This window comes from Talpa occidentalis, unplaced genomic scaffold, assembly GCF_014898055.3.
Source record: "Talpa occidentalis isolate TD23 unplaced genomic scaffold, MPIMG_talOcc4v2.1 talOcc4.11, whole genome shotgun sequence".
Lineage (NCBI taxonomy): Eukaryota > Metazoa > Chordata > Mammalia > Eulipotyphla > Talpidae > Talpa > Talpa occidentalis.
Window position 1 is genome coordinate 99,424,156 of NW_023601104.1, and position 18,806 is coordinate 99,442,961.

Consider the following 18,806-nt stretch of genomic DNA (forward strand, 5'->3'; position numbering starts at 1 on the left):
TGCCTACGTGTGCCAGTGTGCACACCTGAGCCTGGGGGTCAGGGATCTAAGGGCAGCGTGACTCAGGCAGAGGACGGCTGCGAGGACACCTGACTGCAGAAGAGAAGGCCAGAGCGCCCAGAGAAAGTGTGAAGATTCATGGGGGGCTGGGAATCCGTTGCCTGCCTGCAGCCCAACCCCCCACCACCCACCAGCCGGTGCCTGGGCACCTGGTCCCCTGAGAGCATTGAAGGCTGAAACATCCACCAAGGGCTCCAGGACTCTCTTAGGTGCCTGCCCTGTGCCTGCAGGCACTAGCCTGGGTGAGCGGCGTGGGGGAGCAGAGACGCGGGCGGCGGAGAGGAGGGAGGTCAGGGGGCTGGGGCACGGGAGCCAGGGCGAAGCTAAGCACGACGGCCTTCATTGCGGCCAGTCCCTGGGAGACCAGAGAGATCTGGATGGGGGTCCTTCTGGGGTGTGACCTCCTCTGAAGGTTGGCACCCCCAAAACTCACAAGATTGATGCCAGCGGTGGCAAGAGGGGTGTGGCCAAGGCCAGTCAAGTCACCTGGCAGGGCAAAAGGGGTGTCGCCGACACCCGGGGCTCCTCTGCCTCGAGCAGGAAGGCCGGGCGGCTGGCTGGCAAGGCAGCGCTGGGGCCCGCGAGGGTCCCCTGAAGAAGGGGCTCCAGTCCCAAGGAGGCTCCAGGGCAACTTCTTGGGTCCCTCACTCCCCGGGGGACCTGTGCCCACCAGTACGGAGCACGCTCCTACCCAAGGCCCAGCGGCTCGGGGGAGACTGGGCACAGCACAGCTGTGAGAGCCAGATGCCAGATGCCGCCCTCACACCAAGCTCGGGTGTGGCAGCAGCTTCAGGGAGTGCCCGGGCACAGCCTCGCAGGCGTGCAGGGGCCTTGCCGGTTGGCTTTCCGTTCTCCCGCGCTCCCCCGACCACTCGCCTCCCCTGGGGGCTGAACTAGGTCGTGGCCTCAGTCCTGCAGCCACTTGGCTTGCTCTTCCAGTCTCCTGCTCTTCCGGCGTCCTCTGGGGGGACGGGAAAAGTGCAGTTGTCCCGGCACCGACAGGTGAGCAGCTTCACCTGCGCTTACCTCACCTCGCCTGAGCAGTTTCCCGGGAAGGGCGAAGGGGGGGTGGGGGTGGGGGCAGAAGGGCCTCTGCCTTGGCTCTCTGGCTTCACTTACTTTTGAAGTAACGGCCCCAGCGAGGGTGGCCTCGCCTGTCCCCCTGGCTGGGGGCGCCTGCCCTCGCCCTCTGCGCACAGCAGGACCCGCGCAATTTGTGATGGGTCACAAGCCAAGTCCGTTTCTTTGTTCTCCTGTTCATCTAGGCCTCGGCGGGGGGCTAGGAGGTGTTGGGAAGCTGGAGAATGACAAAGCTCTCCTGGCACGACCTCCGATCAGGTCACGTCTTATAAAATGGGAGGAGAGACGAGCCCGGACCAGGCTGGACCCCAGCGCAGGAATAACCGGTGAGGTAGATTCATATACTCCTTTTCTGAGCGCCTGCAGAGGGGGGCTGGACACATTTAAGTATGACTAAAAACGACCTGTAAGTCACTATTTTGAATTGGCTTTATTTAAATTTTACAGAAACCTGATTAGAGTAAGTATGTAATTGTAAGTCCAATAACAAGTCTACAAAAAAATGCACATACAATGTCAGAATTCCTTAAAAGCAACTAGTATCTTTTTGTTTTGCATAAAACATGCATTAATATCCACTGCCACATGTTGGCCAAATTCAGTCTCTACAAGAAGAGATGGTCTAATACAGTCAGTAAGAAAACGCGTTGTGAACAACAGGTTAAAAAAGAGGTTTTCTGGTTAATGTGAAAGAAGGAACAGTACCTCTCGTAACACAAGCCCTCCGGCACTGGGTGCTGTGTGCCTGCAGAGTAACGCCTCGCCTCTGGGACTGGATCCTGACCTGCCATAAGAAGTAAGGAACTTTCTGGGAGTTCAAGCAAATGTTTGAGAAGTAAACTTTCAGGCCACAAGTACAACCCTGCAGACGGGGCTAGAGAATCTCAGACTTGAAAGACTTCCCAAGCAGGGGTGGTAAACAACCTCCGAGGCGCCCCGGCTTGTCACCTTTTCCTACAAGGCCTGCTGGGAGAACACAAGCCTTTCCTGTGGCCACAAGTGCTTCCAGCTCCACACGTCGCTCTTCCGCGAGGATCTGTAATTAGACGTGATGCAGAAAAACATGGGTTGAACCATTTCTTGGAGGCCCTGACTTACTGCAGGCCTCGCGCATCTCATCCAGGGATGGGGGCTCTTGTGTACGGGCACGCTGGACGCACCACATCAGGAACATTAAACACTTGTGGTCCCAAAGCTTCAAACGCTTAGTCACATGTCTCAAAGTGAGTCATCTTTGTCAAGAAAGCCCTTGTTCCTGCAGAGGGAGCGTGACCAGGGGCTCTGTGTTTATCAAAGGGTGTTTTCTACACAGACGGAGGGTCTTTCAAGGTGTTTCAGACCAACTGAAAGGATATCCCTTGAAAATGGGGTTTTATACAACATTCCATGAGGTTCTTCAAAAGAAGTTCTCGTAGTCATTAGGGAACCAGTGGTGGGCACTAGGATTTATGTACATAAAGCTCGTCAATCGTGCAGCTGGGGCCTTGCTGGGAATCTCTCCACACAGTCTGCCTCTTCCAAATCAGGGCACTTAGTGCCCTGTTCACCTCAAGTAAGCTAGTCAGGCTCTTCTTTCTTCAGCATAGAGTTAAGGGGGAAAAAATAATTTATTGAGTTCTAATAACAATTTTATAACAGAACAATATCAAAATAGGCCCATTTTTAAAATACGTGTAAGAATATCCCTGATAATATAAAGAAATCCAGAGGACTTTGTAAACCACCAAGATTTCACAGGGGAGTACCCGGTCTATTTTCTAGGCAGCAGAAGAGGGACTGATGTTCTGTTCTGGCAATTTTCTTCAGGAAGCCCGGTAAGCACTACAGTACTGAAATTCTAAGATTCTCGTGCCAGCAGAATTGTGAATGAAAATCTCCCTTTAAATTTATCAGTGAGGGTTATAATAAAGGTTGGCTTCCTCAACCCTGCCATCAGCCAATCTCCTTGCCTGTGACAGACATCCAGGCCAGAAAACCACCAACCCTGGCTACTTTGGAGGCTGGGCCGGAGGAGACAAGCTCCCAGGGCCTTTCTACGCCGTGACCAAACCTCAGAAGGCAGGAACGCGGGAGAAGGAGCAGACCAGGCTTGAGGAAGCTTTGATGCAAGGCACCACGATCACTGGGGTGAGGGGACCTACAGAGGTTCTAGCTGACAGGAAGAGAATCTTCTGTGGGCGCCACAGAGCAGGGCCTGGAAGACAACAGCTCTGAGGCAAAGTAGACACATTTGGGAGTTAAAGAACAAATCATTAGAAAAGAAATTAATTTACTCTTTCAAAATCCAACCAAATGTCTTAAAACTTAGAAGTGAATAGCCCTGGGTAGACAGGGGAGCTGAAGTCTGTGCAATGAGCTGCATATAGCTGAGTCAGGAAGAGGAATGCTGGTTGTGAAATCAGCACAAACATGGCGACTGCAGTAAGAAGGAAGTTCAAGGCCGGAGGAGGAGGGGAGGGGAGGGGAGGCCTCCTCGCAGAGAAGAGGAAAAGAGGAACAACTGTGAAATGTGCCTCCTTTATTCCAGAACAGCAAGTGGCCCTTCCGCGGGGTGGGCCTGCGGGGAAGGGTCCGCACTCCGGCTAGCTGCAGTAATACTGCATCCCGTCCACTCGTCTTCTCTTTTTTGACTGAAACTCTTCAAAGAACTGCTGGATATCCTCTCTCTTAACCACCTGTTATGAAAAGCAAACGTTAGGAGCGGGAAGGACAGGGCAGACCAGCACAGCCTCTCTCGTGCATTCCCAAACGCTGCTGCTGAGGATCACAGAGCGGCCATGCGTCCTCCAGGGGCGCCCCCAGGCTGGGGAACTAGCCTGTTCAGGTCACACCACATGGAGCGTAACATCCTAAGTGTGCAAAGAGCAGGCTCTGCCATCGACCTCGGCTTCCTCATCCAGAATGAGATCGGCACCTCCCGAGCAGGTCATTTACAGATCAGATGAGGCGCGGTCCCTTAGACACCGCCTGGCGCAGGGTAAGTTTTCAATAAAGATTAGTTGAAATGAAGAACAGCAGAGCCAGGTAAGGACTGAGAACCCTAGAGGTCTCCCAAGTCACTGCATGCACCCCTGTTACCACAGCTGACTTTCTGGAATGTCCTTCAGGTTGGGATAAGCACCTGCAGAAAACAAAGTCTAAAGTTTTGCCTTGAGATTTGTGCTTCCTTTGTTACCAAAAACAAAACCAAACACATAAAACACCAAAAACCTCTAACAGCGAGATTAAAGATGGCTGCTGCAGAAACAGGAAATAACTGGTGAAACTACAGAAGCATTGCTTTTAACAAAGGGAATATCCGTTTTATGCTACAGAAATGAAAAAAATACTCCATTCTGTTGGGAAAAGGATTGAAACACCCAAACAAAGGTATTCATATTAACAAAATAACATCAAAAATAAGAAAGAGATGATGGAAAATATGGATAAAATGTAAACTGGGCACCCGCGGAAGGAGTCCCTGCTCACCCCAAGAATGACTGGCTAAAGGCCAGCACAAGACAGGTTTGTTAATGTACTTTTTCGTGACAGAAGGAACACAAGCTCCTCGCTAAGGAGGAGTGCGGGTGGGGCCTGAGGGGAAGGAGACAAGTACAAAGTGAAGCCTCCTGCTCCCCCCTCCTCCCTCCGCAGGGCACCTACTGCTGAGGAACAGGAGGGCAGCGCCTAACGTGAGTAACTCTCTTGGGGTGAGATCAAATACTTATTAAGCCACTAAGCCAAATAAAAGCGCTAACAAGCTGCCAGGGCTCTACCGAAGGCCTTAGCCGATAGGCCGGTTTCACAACCCGTGAGGAATCAGACCCCCCAGCAGATCCAACACGCAGGTGGCTAAGACCCACCACCGGCGCCGCTCTGGCTCTGCTGTGCTCAGCTAAATGGCTTGGAAATTTATACTCATAAAATGCTGACTATCAGGATACTTGGGAATTTCCAAAATGAAAGATCTGGCCTACTGTGGCTCATGACGGAAAGCCAGTAAAAGGAAACAATTTCTCCTGCAAGGGCTTTGCGGGAGGAGAGCTAAGGCACATGGCTTAGGGCGAGCACGGCGTTTCCGGACGCCCTGAACTGGCCACAGCACAGGGTAGGAACGTGGTGGGGGAGCTTGGGCTTAGTAGGACATGATTTTACTGGCTTGTCTCAGAAAACTTATAATCTCTACTTTATTTATAGTGAGACACAAACATTAAATAAAAGGCAGTTCCTCGTAGCAGAACGTTCAGAACTTAAGGCGTTTGTATAAAGATCTAGTTAGTAATGTCACAGAACAAACAAAAAATAATAGTTTCTGTCCCTTTAAACCACCCCATCGGGCACAAGACTACAGAGGGGCTTCAGCACTAACAAAAGTCCGTGTGTTGAAGGTCTAAGGACGGTGAATAAAATGGTTTCAAATGTGAACGGCAACGACAACGTATCTACCGGTGTGTTACGTTAAGTGCCTGGGTGGGTGAAGTGAACAAAGCCCCGAGCCCACAGGCTGCACAGAGCAGAGTCAAGAGAATGTGCTTTGACACATCTGAAACGCTCCAGCTCCGTCCCGGTGCAGAGGCTGGCAGTGTCGCGCCGGTGGAATCCGCTCTCCCTTGTCTCCAGCTCCCGGGCTGAGACTGCCAGTGGAAATTACACAGCCTGACTCAGCAACGCAGTCACCTTAAGAAACGAGGTATCTGCTGACCCTCCAGCAGCCAGCACTAGGGCCTTCAGTCAGGAGACTTTTTGCCCACAATCACGAACATACAGAAAACTTAGGAAACAATCCGAAGTTTCACAGCAAAGGACTTAAACTCTGCCCATCTCCCTGCCCGAGTCTCTGAAACTCCCTTACACCCGAGCCCTGACGGTACAGCCCTGCGGGATGGCGCTTGGATGTGCACCCAACTCTTGATTCCTCTTCTCAAATCCACACCCTCCAGATTACATTACAGCCTGATCCCATCTCGGGGGGACATGCCCATGGGCATTCTTAGTTCTGACATGAGAGAAACATGAGTCTGCATTGAGCAGAGCGTATGCTTTGCAACAGAAACAAGAATAACCGTAATTCAAGAACTGTGGGAAGTAGGAAGATTACTCTCATCCAAATAAACTGACCCTGACAGTTGAGGAACTATCTGAAAAATGAGAAAACCAGTAAGAGTATAAGCTTTTTGCAAGTGATCTGCAGAGCAGCAGCACTGGGACCTTGCTCCAGAAAGTGAGGCAGTCAGGAGTTCCTCCCACATGTGTGAGAAAGAAGAAGAAGACCAAAGAAGGCTGGCAGAGACTTTCCCAAAAGGCAAGTAAGTGTCGGGGCACTCCTGAGAGTCGGTCAGATCCATGTCTAATTCCATCTGCACATCTGGCCACAGAAAAGCAAAATACTCACTGTTCAGGGCAACTTCAGGCCATGAAAAGAAAAGATAAATTTTGTTTAACAGCTGCCTTTGGAAGATGAAAGTATTTTGGAAAAAAAAAATGACACTGCCACAAAGGTATGAATAATGGGTTAGGAAAGACCTGCAAACTTCTCTGGATGATTATCTTAAAACTTTACACATTGTAGAATCATGTCACCCTAACAAAGGAACTTGACTATTTAGCAAGAGAGGTTTTAACCCCCTATTATAAAAAGTTTCCTATTTAAGCTCTAGAACTCAAAATCCCAGAAAAGGGGTCTGGCTGTAATTTTTTCCTGCTTAGTCATTTTTCCTTCCTCCTCCAAGGGTCCTTGCTTGAATCCAGGCAGACAATGGTCTCGTCCAGTGGCTTCTCCTAAACTACAGTTACTCCCAACAGTCCTTGGCCCGCTCTTTCCAGCCGAGAGCTGGGGAAGGCTCCCAGGCTGGCTAGTCCTTTGGGGCGTCACCATTTCTTATTCAGTTCCTTTAGGTCTTCCTATATTAAACTCCCAAGTATCCAGTTTCAGATGGACAGAGATTTTTTTCATCAAAGAAGATACTTTCTTCAAAACATACAGGGCTATGTTTAAAATTCCACTTACTGTGCCTTCATCAGCAAATCTCTTGAGATAGTCTTTAAGTTCAGTCTTCAAATCATTGTATTCTAAAGCAAAACAACAAAAAAGGTACTTAACCTACTTAACTTTAGATGGGCCATTTGCTTTTAGGAGCAAAATATTTCTTTACCACTGACATTTAACTAAATTAAGTTTACATTTTTCTCAGTGACACCCGCAGAGAAACTTGTTCCCAAATTTCTCCCTTATGCCTCATTTTGATTCTCAGGGACCCTCTTTCTAAAAATCCTCAAAAATCATACATACTGTCATTCCCAAAAATACCAAAGAATTAAAAATATTTTCCTATTTCTCTGAATTCCAGGACTTGATATAAGCTTGAAACATATGCTTTAAAACTCACTGAACAGTTTGTAGAGGGCTACAAAAGTCTTTTAAATGCAGCTTCTGTCCTCAAAAAGCTAGACTGTTAAGGTCAAAAGGAAAGTAATCAAAGTTACAAATAAAAAACAAATGCTCAATGCCATAAAAGGGGCACATAAGTGGTGGTATCCCAGAAGAAATAGAATGGAAATCATTAAACTCAGTTGGCATGCAGGGGGAAAAAAATGTGAAAGCATGCAATTAAAGGTTTGGGAATATTTTCCCCTCTCGTGGTTTCCTGTGAAACACTGAAGCAACCTCAAGAACTGTGTCAAAGATCACGTGCTTTGCTCCAAAAAATGGAAAGCAATACTCAATGAAAATTACCTCAGTGGATGAAAAAAGAAACTGATTTTCTATTATTCTTTACTGAAAGATCTACCCTTACACAAAGTAGTACATGTGTTTTCTCAAGCATGTAATTAATTATTCTCTCACGCACCCTGATTCACTGGGAATAGCAGCCATACCCAGCAATATTACAATTAAGCTAAGTGCAGCTGAGGCCTACTATCCCAATCCAAATTCAAACCTGTGTATGAAATTAAAACAGCAGGTACTAGTCATCCCCCTTATTCATGTTTTTTTAAAAGTGAAGGAAACTTTATGAATGTCACGACAAACATTTCAGACAAACATTATTTACCACAAATAAGTTCCACTTGTTGGACTCTATTCATGCTGTTAAGAGTATCCATTAAAGGGTCTCTCCTGTCAGCGGCCTCGTCAACCTTGCCCTTGTTTTCATAAGCTAGAACGGTGTCACACTCGTCTGTCAGAAACAGCACATCCAGGTCGCCATACATTTTCTTTAAAAAATAAAATCAGTTTCCCCATTAGAACAGGATGTCATCTCAGAAAGCCATGAAAACCATTAAAATTTCATTTAATTTTTTTTAGAATAACAGCTAGAAAAGCCTGGGTCTTTCAGCATAGAGTTGCTTGAGTGATTTACTCTTCTTTGCTCAAATCACTTAAAAATTTCCCAACTTCCCAAAAGATATTATATGGTCTAGGAGTTCTTTAAAAACCACTGGCTTACTGTAAGTTTCAAGCAATTTGTGTTTCCAAGCAATCTTATGATTAAAAATATATAAGAATTGCTATTTCCCAATAAGATGAAATAAATAAAAGTATTGCACAGTTCTAAATTTCTCCCACAAGTATTTAGATTACAAATGCCATTTCATAAATTTGCTTAAATTAGAAAATTTTAAAGTTCTCTGTACTCCTAATATCAATTTCATAAATACACTTTTTAAGCATCTGTAAACAAAACATACTAGCAATTCAGCAGGTACTTACCATACAGTCTTGGCAGGCACACAACTTGCTACGCCAGTTGAAGGGCCAATAGGTGGCAGTGTCTTTCTTTACAAACTGTTTAGCTTTAAGCGCCTGAAGTTTGCAGCTAGACTGGGATTCTGTGTTGAGATGCTGATTCTTAAATGCTGTCTGAAATAAAATTAAGCTTTGAAGTGTGTTTTATAAAATATCACAGTTTTCATAGTCTAGATTTTATAAAAGAATTTCTTTAGGCAAAGGGGACAATTGAGATCCAATTAAATTAATCCAATTGAATTGATTTGCTTAACTTTTATTTCTTCTTCTATGGCTCATATTTTATGTTACCTGGAGGTTTGATTCGGAACTAGAACTGGTACATGGCTCATTAGTCTGCTCTGCTTTAACTTGCTTGACAACATCTTTCCCATGTTCTGGAACATCCTCTTTGAGGGTACCATCTTGATGAGCTCCATTTTCAGGTTTCATAACTTCATGATCACCTGTTCCATCAACATTCAGCACCAACCCATCATCCTCGGCAGGTACTTTGGTTACTATGGATTCAATGAAATACACACACACACCTATTAGACTGATTAAAATACACACACACACTTAGTCTGATTAAAAAACACTTCAGAATCCAGAAAATGTAAAAGTCAATCAGTCTCTAGAGTAATGAAAATGGAAATATCAACAATGTAAAAAAAAACAAACAACAAACCCGCTCAATTGTTATGTAAGCCCTTTCTATGTAAAGGAGAAAGAAAATGACAGTAGATGAGGAGATATGAGATAACTCACACAGTAAGAGATGGTCGGGAGACAGTCACCTGAAAAGACAGGTAGAATGGTAGTTTTGGAAAAACAACCAACCTTTTTTTTTTTTAAAGATTTATTTATTTATGCAAGAACTGGGGTGCAGGCCAAATGCGTGGGAGGGTGAGAGAATTCACCAGAGCCAGAGTGGGGAGCAGAACAGGCAGAGTGATGAAATACACTGCTGAGGGGAGTGGCAGGCGAGACAGGAGAGGTCTGCCACGCCATGTGGGACCCTCACTGGCCGGCTGGGATCGAACCTGCGCTGTAGAGGCTGTGGACAGCTTCACAGTGCGGCGCTCAACCGTCAGCGCCATCAGGGAGGCCCAAAGTTTTTTTTTTTTAAAAAGATTTATCTATGCATACAAGAACTGGGGTGTAGGCCAGAGATGCGGGGCGGGGGGGGGGGTGTGGGAAGATTCACCAGAGACAGAGTGGGAGCAGAACTGGCAGATCTACTGAAATATAGCAGGCGAGGCAGGAGAGGTCTGCCATGCCATGTGGGTCAGCTCCCTGACTAGGGATTGAACTCGTGCTGTAGTAGCTGCCGATAGCTTCATAGTGCTGAGACTTAACCCCTTGAGCCAACAGGGAGGCCCCCAACCTTTTTTTTAATGAGGAGGAAATCAAAAAGGATGGGTGTAGAAACAGATACTGTGACAAGAGAAGAAAAATGATAAGGGGGCTCATGTTGCATGATGGTATTTCAAGTTAACGGATGAGGCCACCTACTGTCAGGGGAGGAGAAAAGGAAAATCAACTAAGAAAACCTGATGAATGAGAAATGTAGATGGTCCAGTGAAAAGTGGGACATATAACTGGAAAAGGTATGAGGGTACACTGAGTTTAAGGACTCTGAGACAAATCAAAAGTGTAGAAGATCCTACACTGCTATGCTGCTTGTGATTTGTACAGTGAAATGCTCCCTAATGGTAAAAAGGGCAAGAAAACATGAGGCCAGAGCATCAGAGACTATGAGTAATTATCACTTTAAAAATAAACTGAGTAACACATATCGCATTACCCATAAAGTATCTAATGCCGTAAGACCTTTCATTGCTGGTAGTTGTTTGGGGTTAATTTCTTAGTGCAGAATAAAAGCACTTGATATACTGTCTCATCAACCCTCCCCAGTCAATAGCATGTCTTACTTTTAAGAACAACTTATTTTGGTTCATCTTTCCAAGTATCAGTCAAAAGATCTATCCCATAATCTGTCATCCCAACCATACCCAACCATAACCATGCCATTTAAACACAGATTGCTCTTGGTAGTAGTCTCCCAACCAATTTATAAGCACCTTATGGAGCAGGAACATACCTTACTCTTTCTTTTGTACCTCAGAGTTAAGAATAGTCGCTAAAAATTCTGGACTGAACATACATTTTCACCAGCATGTGTTTGTGGCTCGTCAGGAATCCACAAAGATACCTACCTGCCAGCTGTGCAGCATAAGCCCATAAAAAAGAGCAGCGTTTCATGCAAGCCTGGCACACCATCTCCTGAAAGTCCCCACTCTCAGGGGGAGTGGCACCAAGATGCTGTGGATACAGAAAACCAAACAACTTTCTCGTGATCTTCCAGTTATCCAAAATGCTCATTATTTTATAAACAAATACTGTAATAGTGCATTGATCATATCTTTATAGTTTATTTGTAGAAGAGTAACACCAGATTACCCTCATAGTAAATTATATATATATATATATATGTAAAAATTGTTAAAATATAAGAGTTCAAAAGAAGATCTCTTGTGAAGACAATGGCTTTAAAAGGCAAAAATTTTCCTTACCCTTCCATGGAACCAGTCTTCACAGACTACACATTGGATCATCTCATCTGGAATCTAACACGGGAAAGCATGAATGTTAATGCTGTGCTACACAATTAGTGTTAATAATGGTAGTGTTATATGTGTTAATACAGTGAATTCTGTGAGGGAAATCGGGCACACAATAGAATGGGATGTTAAATAATTCTTTATCCATATGCCTATAGTTAAGGGGACAGGGAAAAAGAGCCAGATCAGGAGCCAAAGAAGTTCCTTCTGCATGAACAGGTGTTACAGGAGAGTGACACTGAGATAAGCACTTTTCAAGCAATTAATAAAACTCATATTAGTTATTAATATTTGATTCTCATCAACTTTAGAAATATGTAATGTTTTCTTATACAGAATCCCAGACTGAGGGAAGAAATATAGATTGACCAGTGTAAACTGTGACAACTGGGACTTTCTACGCACCATGTTGTCAAGTAACTGAAAAGCAGATGCTCCAATCTCTTCCTAATGTAGACGGAAACAGCTTCTCTAATGTGAGTAATTAATTAAATTCTGGTACTAGGAAGTTTATATACTTAAGGGCATAGACTATTTTTTGGAATGATTATCCTTTTATTTGCAGGCTTTCACATCTAAACTTAACATTCCAAAGTTTGACCTTTCCTTGTGTTGTTTTTAATATTTATTTTTTGCGTACAAGAACCGGGGGGTAGGCCAGAGGTGTGGGGGCAGGGGGAGGAGGGTGAGAGGATTCACCAGAGACAGAGTGGGGAGCAGAACAGGAAGACTTACTGATCCACTGCTGAGGAGAGCAGTGGGTAAAACAGGAGAGGTCTGCTGCGCCATGTGTGGGTTAGTTCCCTGGCCGGGGATAGAACTCAAGCCAAAGTAGTGATAGCGCTTAACCCCTAGGCCACCGGGGAGGCCCTGTTACTGTTTTTTAAAAGAAAAAAAAGCATATGTGTGTGTATGTAAATATTTGTGTATGTTCATATGGCAGTCTCATTCTTCTGCCTTGCTCAAATTATTATTTTTTTTAAGATTTATTTATTTAGGGCCTCCCGGGTGGCGCAGGGGGTTGAGCACAGCGCTGTGAAGTTGTCTGCAGCCTCTGCAGTGCTCGTTCAATTCCCGGCCGGGGAGATACCTGAATGGCGGGGCAGACCTCTCCTGTCCCACCCGCTGCACCCCTCAGCAGTGTATTTCGTCAGTCTGCCTCTTCTGTTCCCCACTCTGTCTCTGGTGAATCCTCTCACCCTCCCACGCCTCTAGCCTGTACCCTGGTTCTTGTATAAAAATAAATCTTTAAAAAACATTTATTTATACAAGAACCGGGGTACAGGCTAGATGTACAGGAGGGTGAGAGGATTCACCAGAGACAGGGTGGGGAACAGAACAGGCAGACTGACTGAAATACCCTGCTGAGGGGAGCAGCAGGTGAGATAGGAGAGGTCTACCGTGCCATGTGGGTTGTTTGGCGGCCGGCGGGGATCGGGGATTGAACCAGTATTGCAGAGGCTGCGGACAGCTTCACAGAGCTGCGCTCAACAGCCTGCACCACCAGGGAGGCCCTATTCATTATCTTTTGATTCAACAGCTATGTACCTTACCCCATACCTTAAAATATCCACTTTAAAAAAAAAAAAAAAAAAAAAAGATTGATTTATTTATTTATACAAGAACCAGAGTACAGGCCAGATGCGCGGAAGGGTGAGAGGTTTCACCAGACAGAGTGGGGAACAGAACAGGCAGACTGACGAAATACACTGCTGAGGGGAGCAGCGGGTGAGACAGGAGAGGTCTGCCGCACCATGTAGGACCCTCACTGGCCAGCCAGGATCGAACCGGCGCTGCAGAGGTTGTGGACAGTTTCAAGCGTGGCGCTCAACTGCCTGCACCACCAGGGGAGGCCCAAAATATCCACTTTTTAAGGTTTTATCTTTGTTAATTCAAAGATATCTTAGATGTGTTCCTCTATTCAATTTGGTTCAATAATTACAGTCCCAAGACAAATAGAAAGCAAGGAAGAAGGCAGAGGCTAACTTCTCTAAATATAAAAAGTACTCATTCAAATTAGTAATACACAAATAGAACCCAATCAAAAATAGGGGCCAAAGGACAATTCTGAGAGGTTAATACAAATGTCCAAAAAACACTGATCAGAGAATGGCAAAAATTTAAAGTTACTATTCATTTATCAGAATGGCAAAATTTTAAAAGATTTGTAATATGCTGGATCAACAAGAATGTTGGGAAAAAAGACATATTGAACTTTTGGTAGATATGATCATAATTTTAAATTTAAATATCCTCTGACTCATCATGTCTGTTCTACATAAATGCAGGAGTATACGCAGCTACCTTGCTGTACAAAGATGCTCTCTGCGGCTTTCTTTAAAATACTGAAAAGAGGGCCTCCCTGGTGGCGCAGCAGTTGAGCGCTGGGTTGCGAAGCTGCCCGCAGCCTCTGCAGTGCCGGTTTGATCCCCGGCTGCTCCCCGGACACCGGAGGAGGGTCCCGCATGGCGCGCAGACCTCTCCTGCCGCCCGCTGCTCCCCTCAGCAGTGTCCTTCGGTCCTTCTGCCTGCTCTGCTCCCCGCTCTGGCTCTGGTGAATTCTCTCACCCTCCCGCGCTTCTGACTGTACCCAGTGCTTGTATAAATAAATAAATCTTTAAAAATAAATAAATAAATAAATAAATGTTGTATATGTCTATCAGAAATTTTAAGATGACTCAATGTGTACACTCCATTTTTTTTTTTAATTTATTTATTTATACAAGCACTGGAGTATAGGCCAGAGGCACGGGAGGGTGAAAGAATCCACCAGAGTTAGAGCAGGAAGAAGAACAGGCTTCTGGAACAAAATACACTGCTGAGGAGAGCAGTGGGCGAGAGAGGAGAGGTCTGCTACGCCATGTGGGAATCTCCCTGGCTGGTGGGGATCAAACTGGCGCCACCTCACAGAGCTGTGCTCCACCTGCTGCGCCACCGGGGAGGCCTACACTCCATTTCTTTCCTTTCAGGGAGGCAAGAAGTTAAAGGTTATTTATTGGAAAGTGTTTAGGGAAGTAAACAGGCAGGCAAAAAGAGAGGAGGTGGGAAATCCTGGTCTTGGAAAAGTACTGTCCAATATCTTATTCTCATGATACAAAAATGAAAAAAATAACTGGTCTATACAATTATAGCTCCATCTCAGATTCATAAGAAGGAATAAACCTAAAATCCTTTCAATCCTTTTATTTCAAATCCTTTTATTTTAGGAATAAACCTAAAACCCCTAAGTTTCCCCCAAATAGCCTCAAAGTCTGGAAATGACACAGTCTTGGGTGGGATTCTCTAACACTCTCACCTCATCATCTGGATCAGGATAAGGTCGCTTGCAAATGCAGTACAATCCAAAAAAGTTGTCATTGTACTTATTGCCAGGATTTACCTTTGCCTTGTCCTGAAATACATAATTTCAATTATAGCATGCTCTAATTTTAAGTATAATTTCATGTATCATGAAATGTGTGCATTCAATAAATTTATGCATTAAATATCTTAGCTCCAGAAGGTGGCTTTTAACTTTCAAAGTACAAAGAAAAACAATTTACTCCTATTAAAGGGATACTTTTTCTAGGACACAGGTAAAAAATAAAATTTTCTTTGTAGTAATTGGAGGCAACCAAGTATGCCCATTTAATAAAAGGTGATAAAAGTTAATTATAAGTTTTAATTATAAACCCATGTAAACTGACATTGGCCCAAAATTTCAAAGGCCCAGCTGTGATTAACTAAAGCCCCCAGGTTAATAGGAGGTAAAACACAGACAAGAAAACCATCTCAAAATAACCTTCAGGAGAGGAGCAATTACAACTGAACAATATAAAATTCCTTACTTTTGTTTGTTATTTCACTAAAAGTAATTGTATAAACATATTTTTTATTAGTCAAAAATCAGTGAAAAACTCCTGTGTACATCTAACCCATGTTCATTATTACCAAGTTTTATTTATTCAGTTTTTAAAATCATACCCTTTGCTTTAAAATCCTCAAAGTATGAGCGTAACCAATAATTATTAATAATTAGACCTGAATCCCTTTAAAGAACATTTCCCCCTAAAGCCTGTTATATTAATTACAATCTATAATGTAGGCTCTGAAAGGTTACATAGATTTCCAGAAAGGTAAAAAAATGGTATACAGTCTAATACTGACTTGCCCATTTGCAAAGAATGAGCATAAAAATTTCCTTTTTGGAAAATAGTTGGTTTTTATTCACTAGGGCAATTATCAATCTCAGCTACTTTCAATGCATTTACAGTTCCAGAGCTTACTTACAGGAAATAATTTGCATTCCAAATTTTTAAACTTGCTGTTACCACAATCACAACGAAAATTCCTGAAACAAAGGAAGAAGAATCCATTTTAATTTTTTAAAATAGTATTTTATTATTTATGCAGAGAAGAACTAGGGTGTAGGCCAGAGGCTCCAGGGTTGAGAGGATTCACCAGAGACAGAGTGGGGAGGAAACAGGCAGATTTACTGAAATACACTGCTGAGGGGAGAAATGGGAGACAGGAGAGGTCCGCTGTGCCACATATGGGTTAGCTCCCTGGCCAGGGATGAACTCAGGCTGCTGCGGTGGGCTGCGTTGGTGATAGCACTGAGACTGAACCCCTAGGCCACCGAGGAGGCCCCCATTTTTTATTTTAAACCTAATGACTTATTCTTTAAACTCATATCATAGCCTCTTTCTTGTCAACTCATTTCTAGGACCTAGAAAGTTTCCTTGGTTGCTGATCATGTATCCAATCTGCAATTTCTCAATGCCAGTAACAATGAAAGATTCACTAATTCTGGAAAATAATATGCAGAGAAAATACTGTATCACACATATACTCACATAAATACAATAAGGCCCTTGGGAAAAATTCCCTACAACTATATTACATAAAACAACAATCGATATATTAAATTTTATCAGTACACAAATACTTTGAGTGGAAAAACAAGATTAAGAAGCAAGTGCAAATGGGAATATAAACATTTAAAAAGCATTCAGCCCGTATCTCTGTCTTTACCTTTTTGTGTATAGTTCAAATAGTTTATGACTTCCATGGCATTCGTAACTGCAAGCCAGGCAAATTCCTGCTGGTTCTTCTCCCTCTGGGGTACAGGTACTACAGGCATACAGTGCTTGTCTCTTTACTGAGCCCTGAAAGAGCCCCAAAATGGAAAAAAAGAGAATAAATCAATGAAAGATAGCATAGTTACCAAATATTCATGCTATGATCTGAGAAATAACTAAAATCAGGTTATCTGTGGTCAAGATGTTCCTGTACAAACCATTAAGACCAAAAAAAGCTGACAGCATAGTAAAAAAACAGTACTGCATATAATATTCATATCACTTATATGTGCTATACCAGTGCTTATTTTCAAACAATTTTTTCTTAAAGTGATAGCTTAAATTTCCAGTCAGCTGTAAATAAGCTGGTTTGCTTAACTTTTAACACACTAAAATGTAAATGAATGTACCAAGCCTATAAGTAATTTCACACTTAAAATTGTGGAAAATGCTTGTGACTCCACCAAAGAGAAATTCATTGTGTTAAAAAGACTCCTTTGATTTTTAAGAAATGCATGCTAAAATATTCAGAGATAAAGTGTCACAGTATCTGTAACTTATTTTCAAATGGTTGGGGAGGGTAAATGTGTATATAGCAGAGAGATAAATGTGGTAGGGGCCTCCCTGGTGGCGCCGGTGGTTGAGCGCTGGGATGGGAAGCTGCCCGCAGCCTCCGCAGCGCCGGCTCCATCCCCGACCACCAGCGAGGGTCCCACATGGCACGGCAGACCTCTCCTGCCCTGCCGCCCGCCGCTCCCCTCAGCAGTGTACTTCGTCAGTCTGCCTGTTCTGCTCCCCGCTCTGGCTCTGGTGAATCCTCTCACCCTCCCACACATCTGGCCTGTACCCTGGCTCTTGTATAAATAAAATAAATCTTTTTAAAAAATTATGGTAAAGTGAACATATGTAAAAGGTACACAAGTGTCTGTTATATTCTTTCAGCTTATCTGTAAATTTGAAATGTCTCCGAAAGTTGGCGGAGAAGCAGGCAATGCTTTTAGAAATTTTGATAACCGTTACCCTCCTCCAGAAAGGCGGGTGACACAGGGAAGCTTCTGGAATGCCGGTCAAGTTCTATTCTTGACGGAGGGATGTGCATGCGTGTGCTTCCCTCCCCCCGTGTAAACATAACGGGCAATTTTCCGTTTATGTGGTACAAGGAAAACTGCAGGAGAGTCTGTGGTACAAAGCTAACTACATTTCAAAAATACTTTACATACAGACTTTAAAGATTTTTATCTATGAAAGAACCAGGTACAGGCCAGAGGTAGGTATGGGGCGGTGAGGGGTTCACCAGGGCCAGAGCGGGGAGCAGAGCGGCAGCCCGCGGAGACGCACCGCTGAGGGGTCCGCCGCGCCCCGAGGGGCTCTCCCTGGCCGGGGCTCGAACTCGCGCCACAGGCGGCGGCAGCTTCAAGCGGGTGCCGCCCGCGCGCCCCAGGGGGCCGTTTCCACGCGGGCTTTAAGGAGCAGCCGCCAGGAGCCTCCGAGGGACGCCGTGGGGTCCGAGCAGGTCCCCCCCCCCCCGGCGCCGGCCCCGCCCCGGCCCGCCCCCCGCCCCGCCCTCCCCAGCTGGCCCCGTCTTTGTGCCCCGGAAGGAATAGGGGGCGAGTCCCCCAAACCAGAGCCACCGCAGGGCCTGCCCGCGGCCTCCCCGGGGCTCCGCTCCCGCCCGGCCGCGGCGGGGGGCTGCGGGGCCGCGTCCCCCCAGATCCCGCCGGGCCCCCGGGCGGGCGAGCGGGGCCGGGACGCCCGCCCCGCCCCGGCCCGGCCCGGCCCGCCTCGGGCGGCGGAGGGGCCCGCGGGGGACGCGGCCGCGCGGCAGAGGCGTCGCGGGCCGGGGGGCGGGGGGACGCCGGGGTCGGCCGGGCGCCCCGGGAGCGGGGCCCGCGCGGGGCGGGGGGGCCGGCGGGGTTCCGGGGGTTCCGGCAGGGGGGTCCGGGGGTTCCGGCGGGGGGGGTCGGGGGGCCGGCGGGGGATCGGGGGGTCCGGCGGGGGGGTCGGGGGGCCAGCGGGGGGTCCGGGGGGGTCCGGCGGGGGGGGCGGCGGGGCCGGCCGGGCGAGGCCGCGCCGCGCGCCCACCTGCGAGTAGGAGCACTTCTCCGAGTCGCTGCCGCCGAGCACGGCGCTCGCCTCGTTCTCGAGCTCCTCGTCCTCCTCGAGCACGTCGACCAGCGACACCACGGGCTCCAGCCCCGCCGGCCCGTCGGCGCCCGCCATGCCCAACTGTCACCCGGACCGCGGCGCCGCCGGCAGAGGCGGGAAAGCGGCCGC

General features: G+C 46.2%; 1 protein-coding gene across 2 annotated transcripts; it reads right to left on the reverse strand.

The window, feature by feature from the left end:
• Positions 1–1,550: 1,550 nt before the first annotated feature.
• On the reverse strand, positions 1,551–18,787 carry UBR7 (ubiquitin protein ligase E3 component n-recognin 7). 2 transcript variants are annotated; one of them, XM_037504009.1, is made up of 11 exons: positions 18,615–18,787; positions 16,486–16,619; positions 15,742–15,802; positions 14,768–14,863; positions 11,425–11,478; positions 11,068–11,173; positions 9,158–9,366; positions 8,831–8,980; positions 8,172–8,334; positions 7,127–7,188; positions 1,551–2,176 (listed from the first exon to the last, which is right to left on the reverse strand). In XM_037504009.1, exons 1-11 carry the CDS (start codon positions 18,750–18,752, stop codon positions 2,015–2,017), a joined length of 1,335 nt encoding a protein of 444 aa, XP_037359906.1. In that variant the 5' UTR covers positions 18,753–18,787; the 3' UTR covers positions 1,551–2,014. The 2 variants fall into 2 exon arrangements, with proteins under 2 accessions (XP_037359906.1, XP_037359907.1); XM_037504010.2 differs by having other exon boundaries at positions 2,134–3,815.
• Between the last annotated feature and the right edge of the window lie 19 nt (positions 18,788–18,806).

Coding starts and splice junctions, on each gene's coding strand:
- UBR7 (XM_037504009.1), bottom strand. CDS start 18,752: ATGGCGGGCGCCGACGGGCCGGCGGGGCTGGAGCCCGTGGTGTCGCTG. Junction 14,864..15,741: donor TGGAATGCAAATTATTTCCT/GTAAGTAAGCTC, acceptor TATGTATTTCAG/GACAAGGCAAAGGTAAATCC. Junction 2,177..7,126: donor GATTTGCTGATGAAGGCACA/GTAAGTGGAATT, acceptor GTCTAATTACAG/ATCCTCGCGGAAGAGCGACG.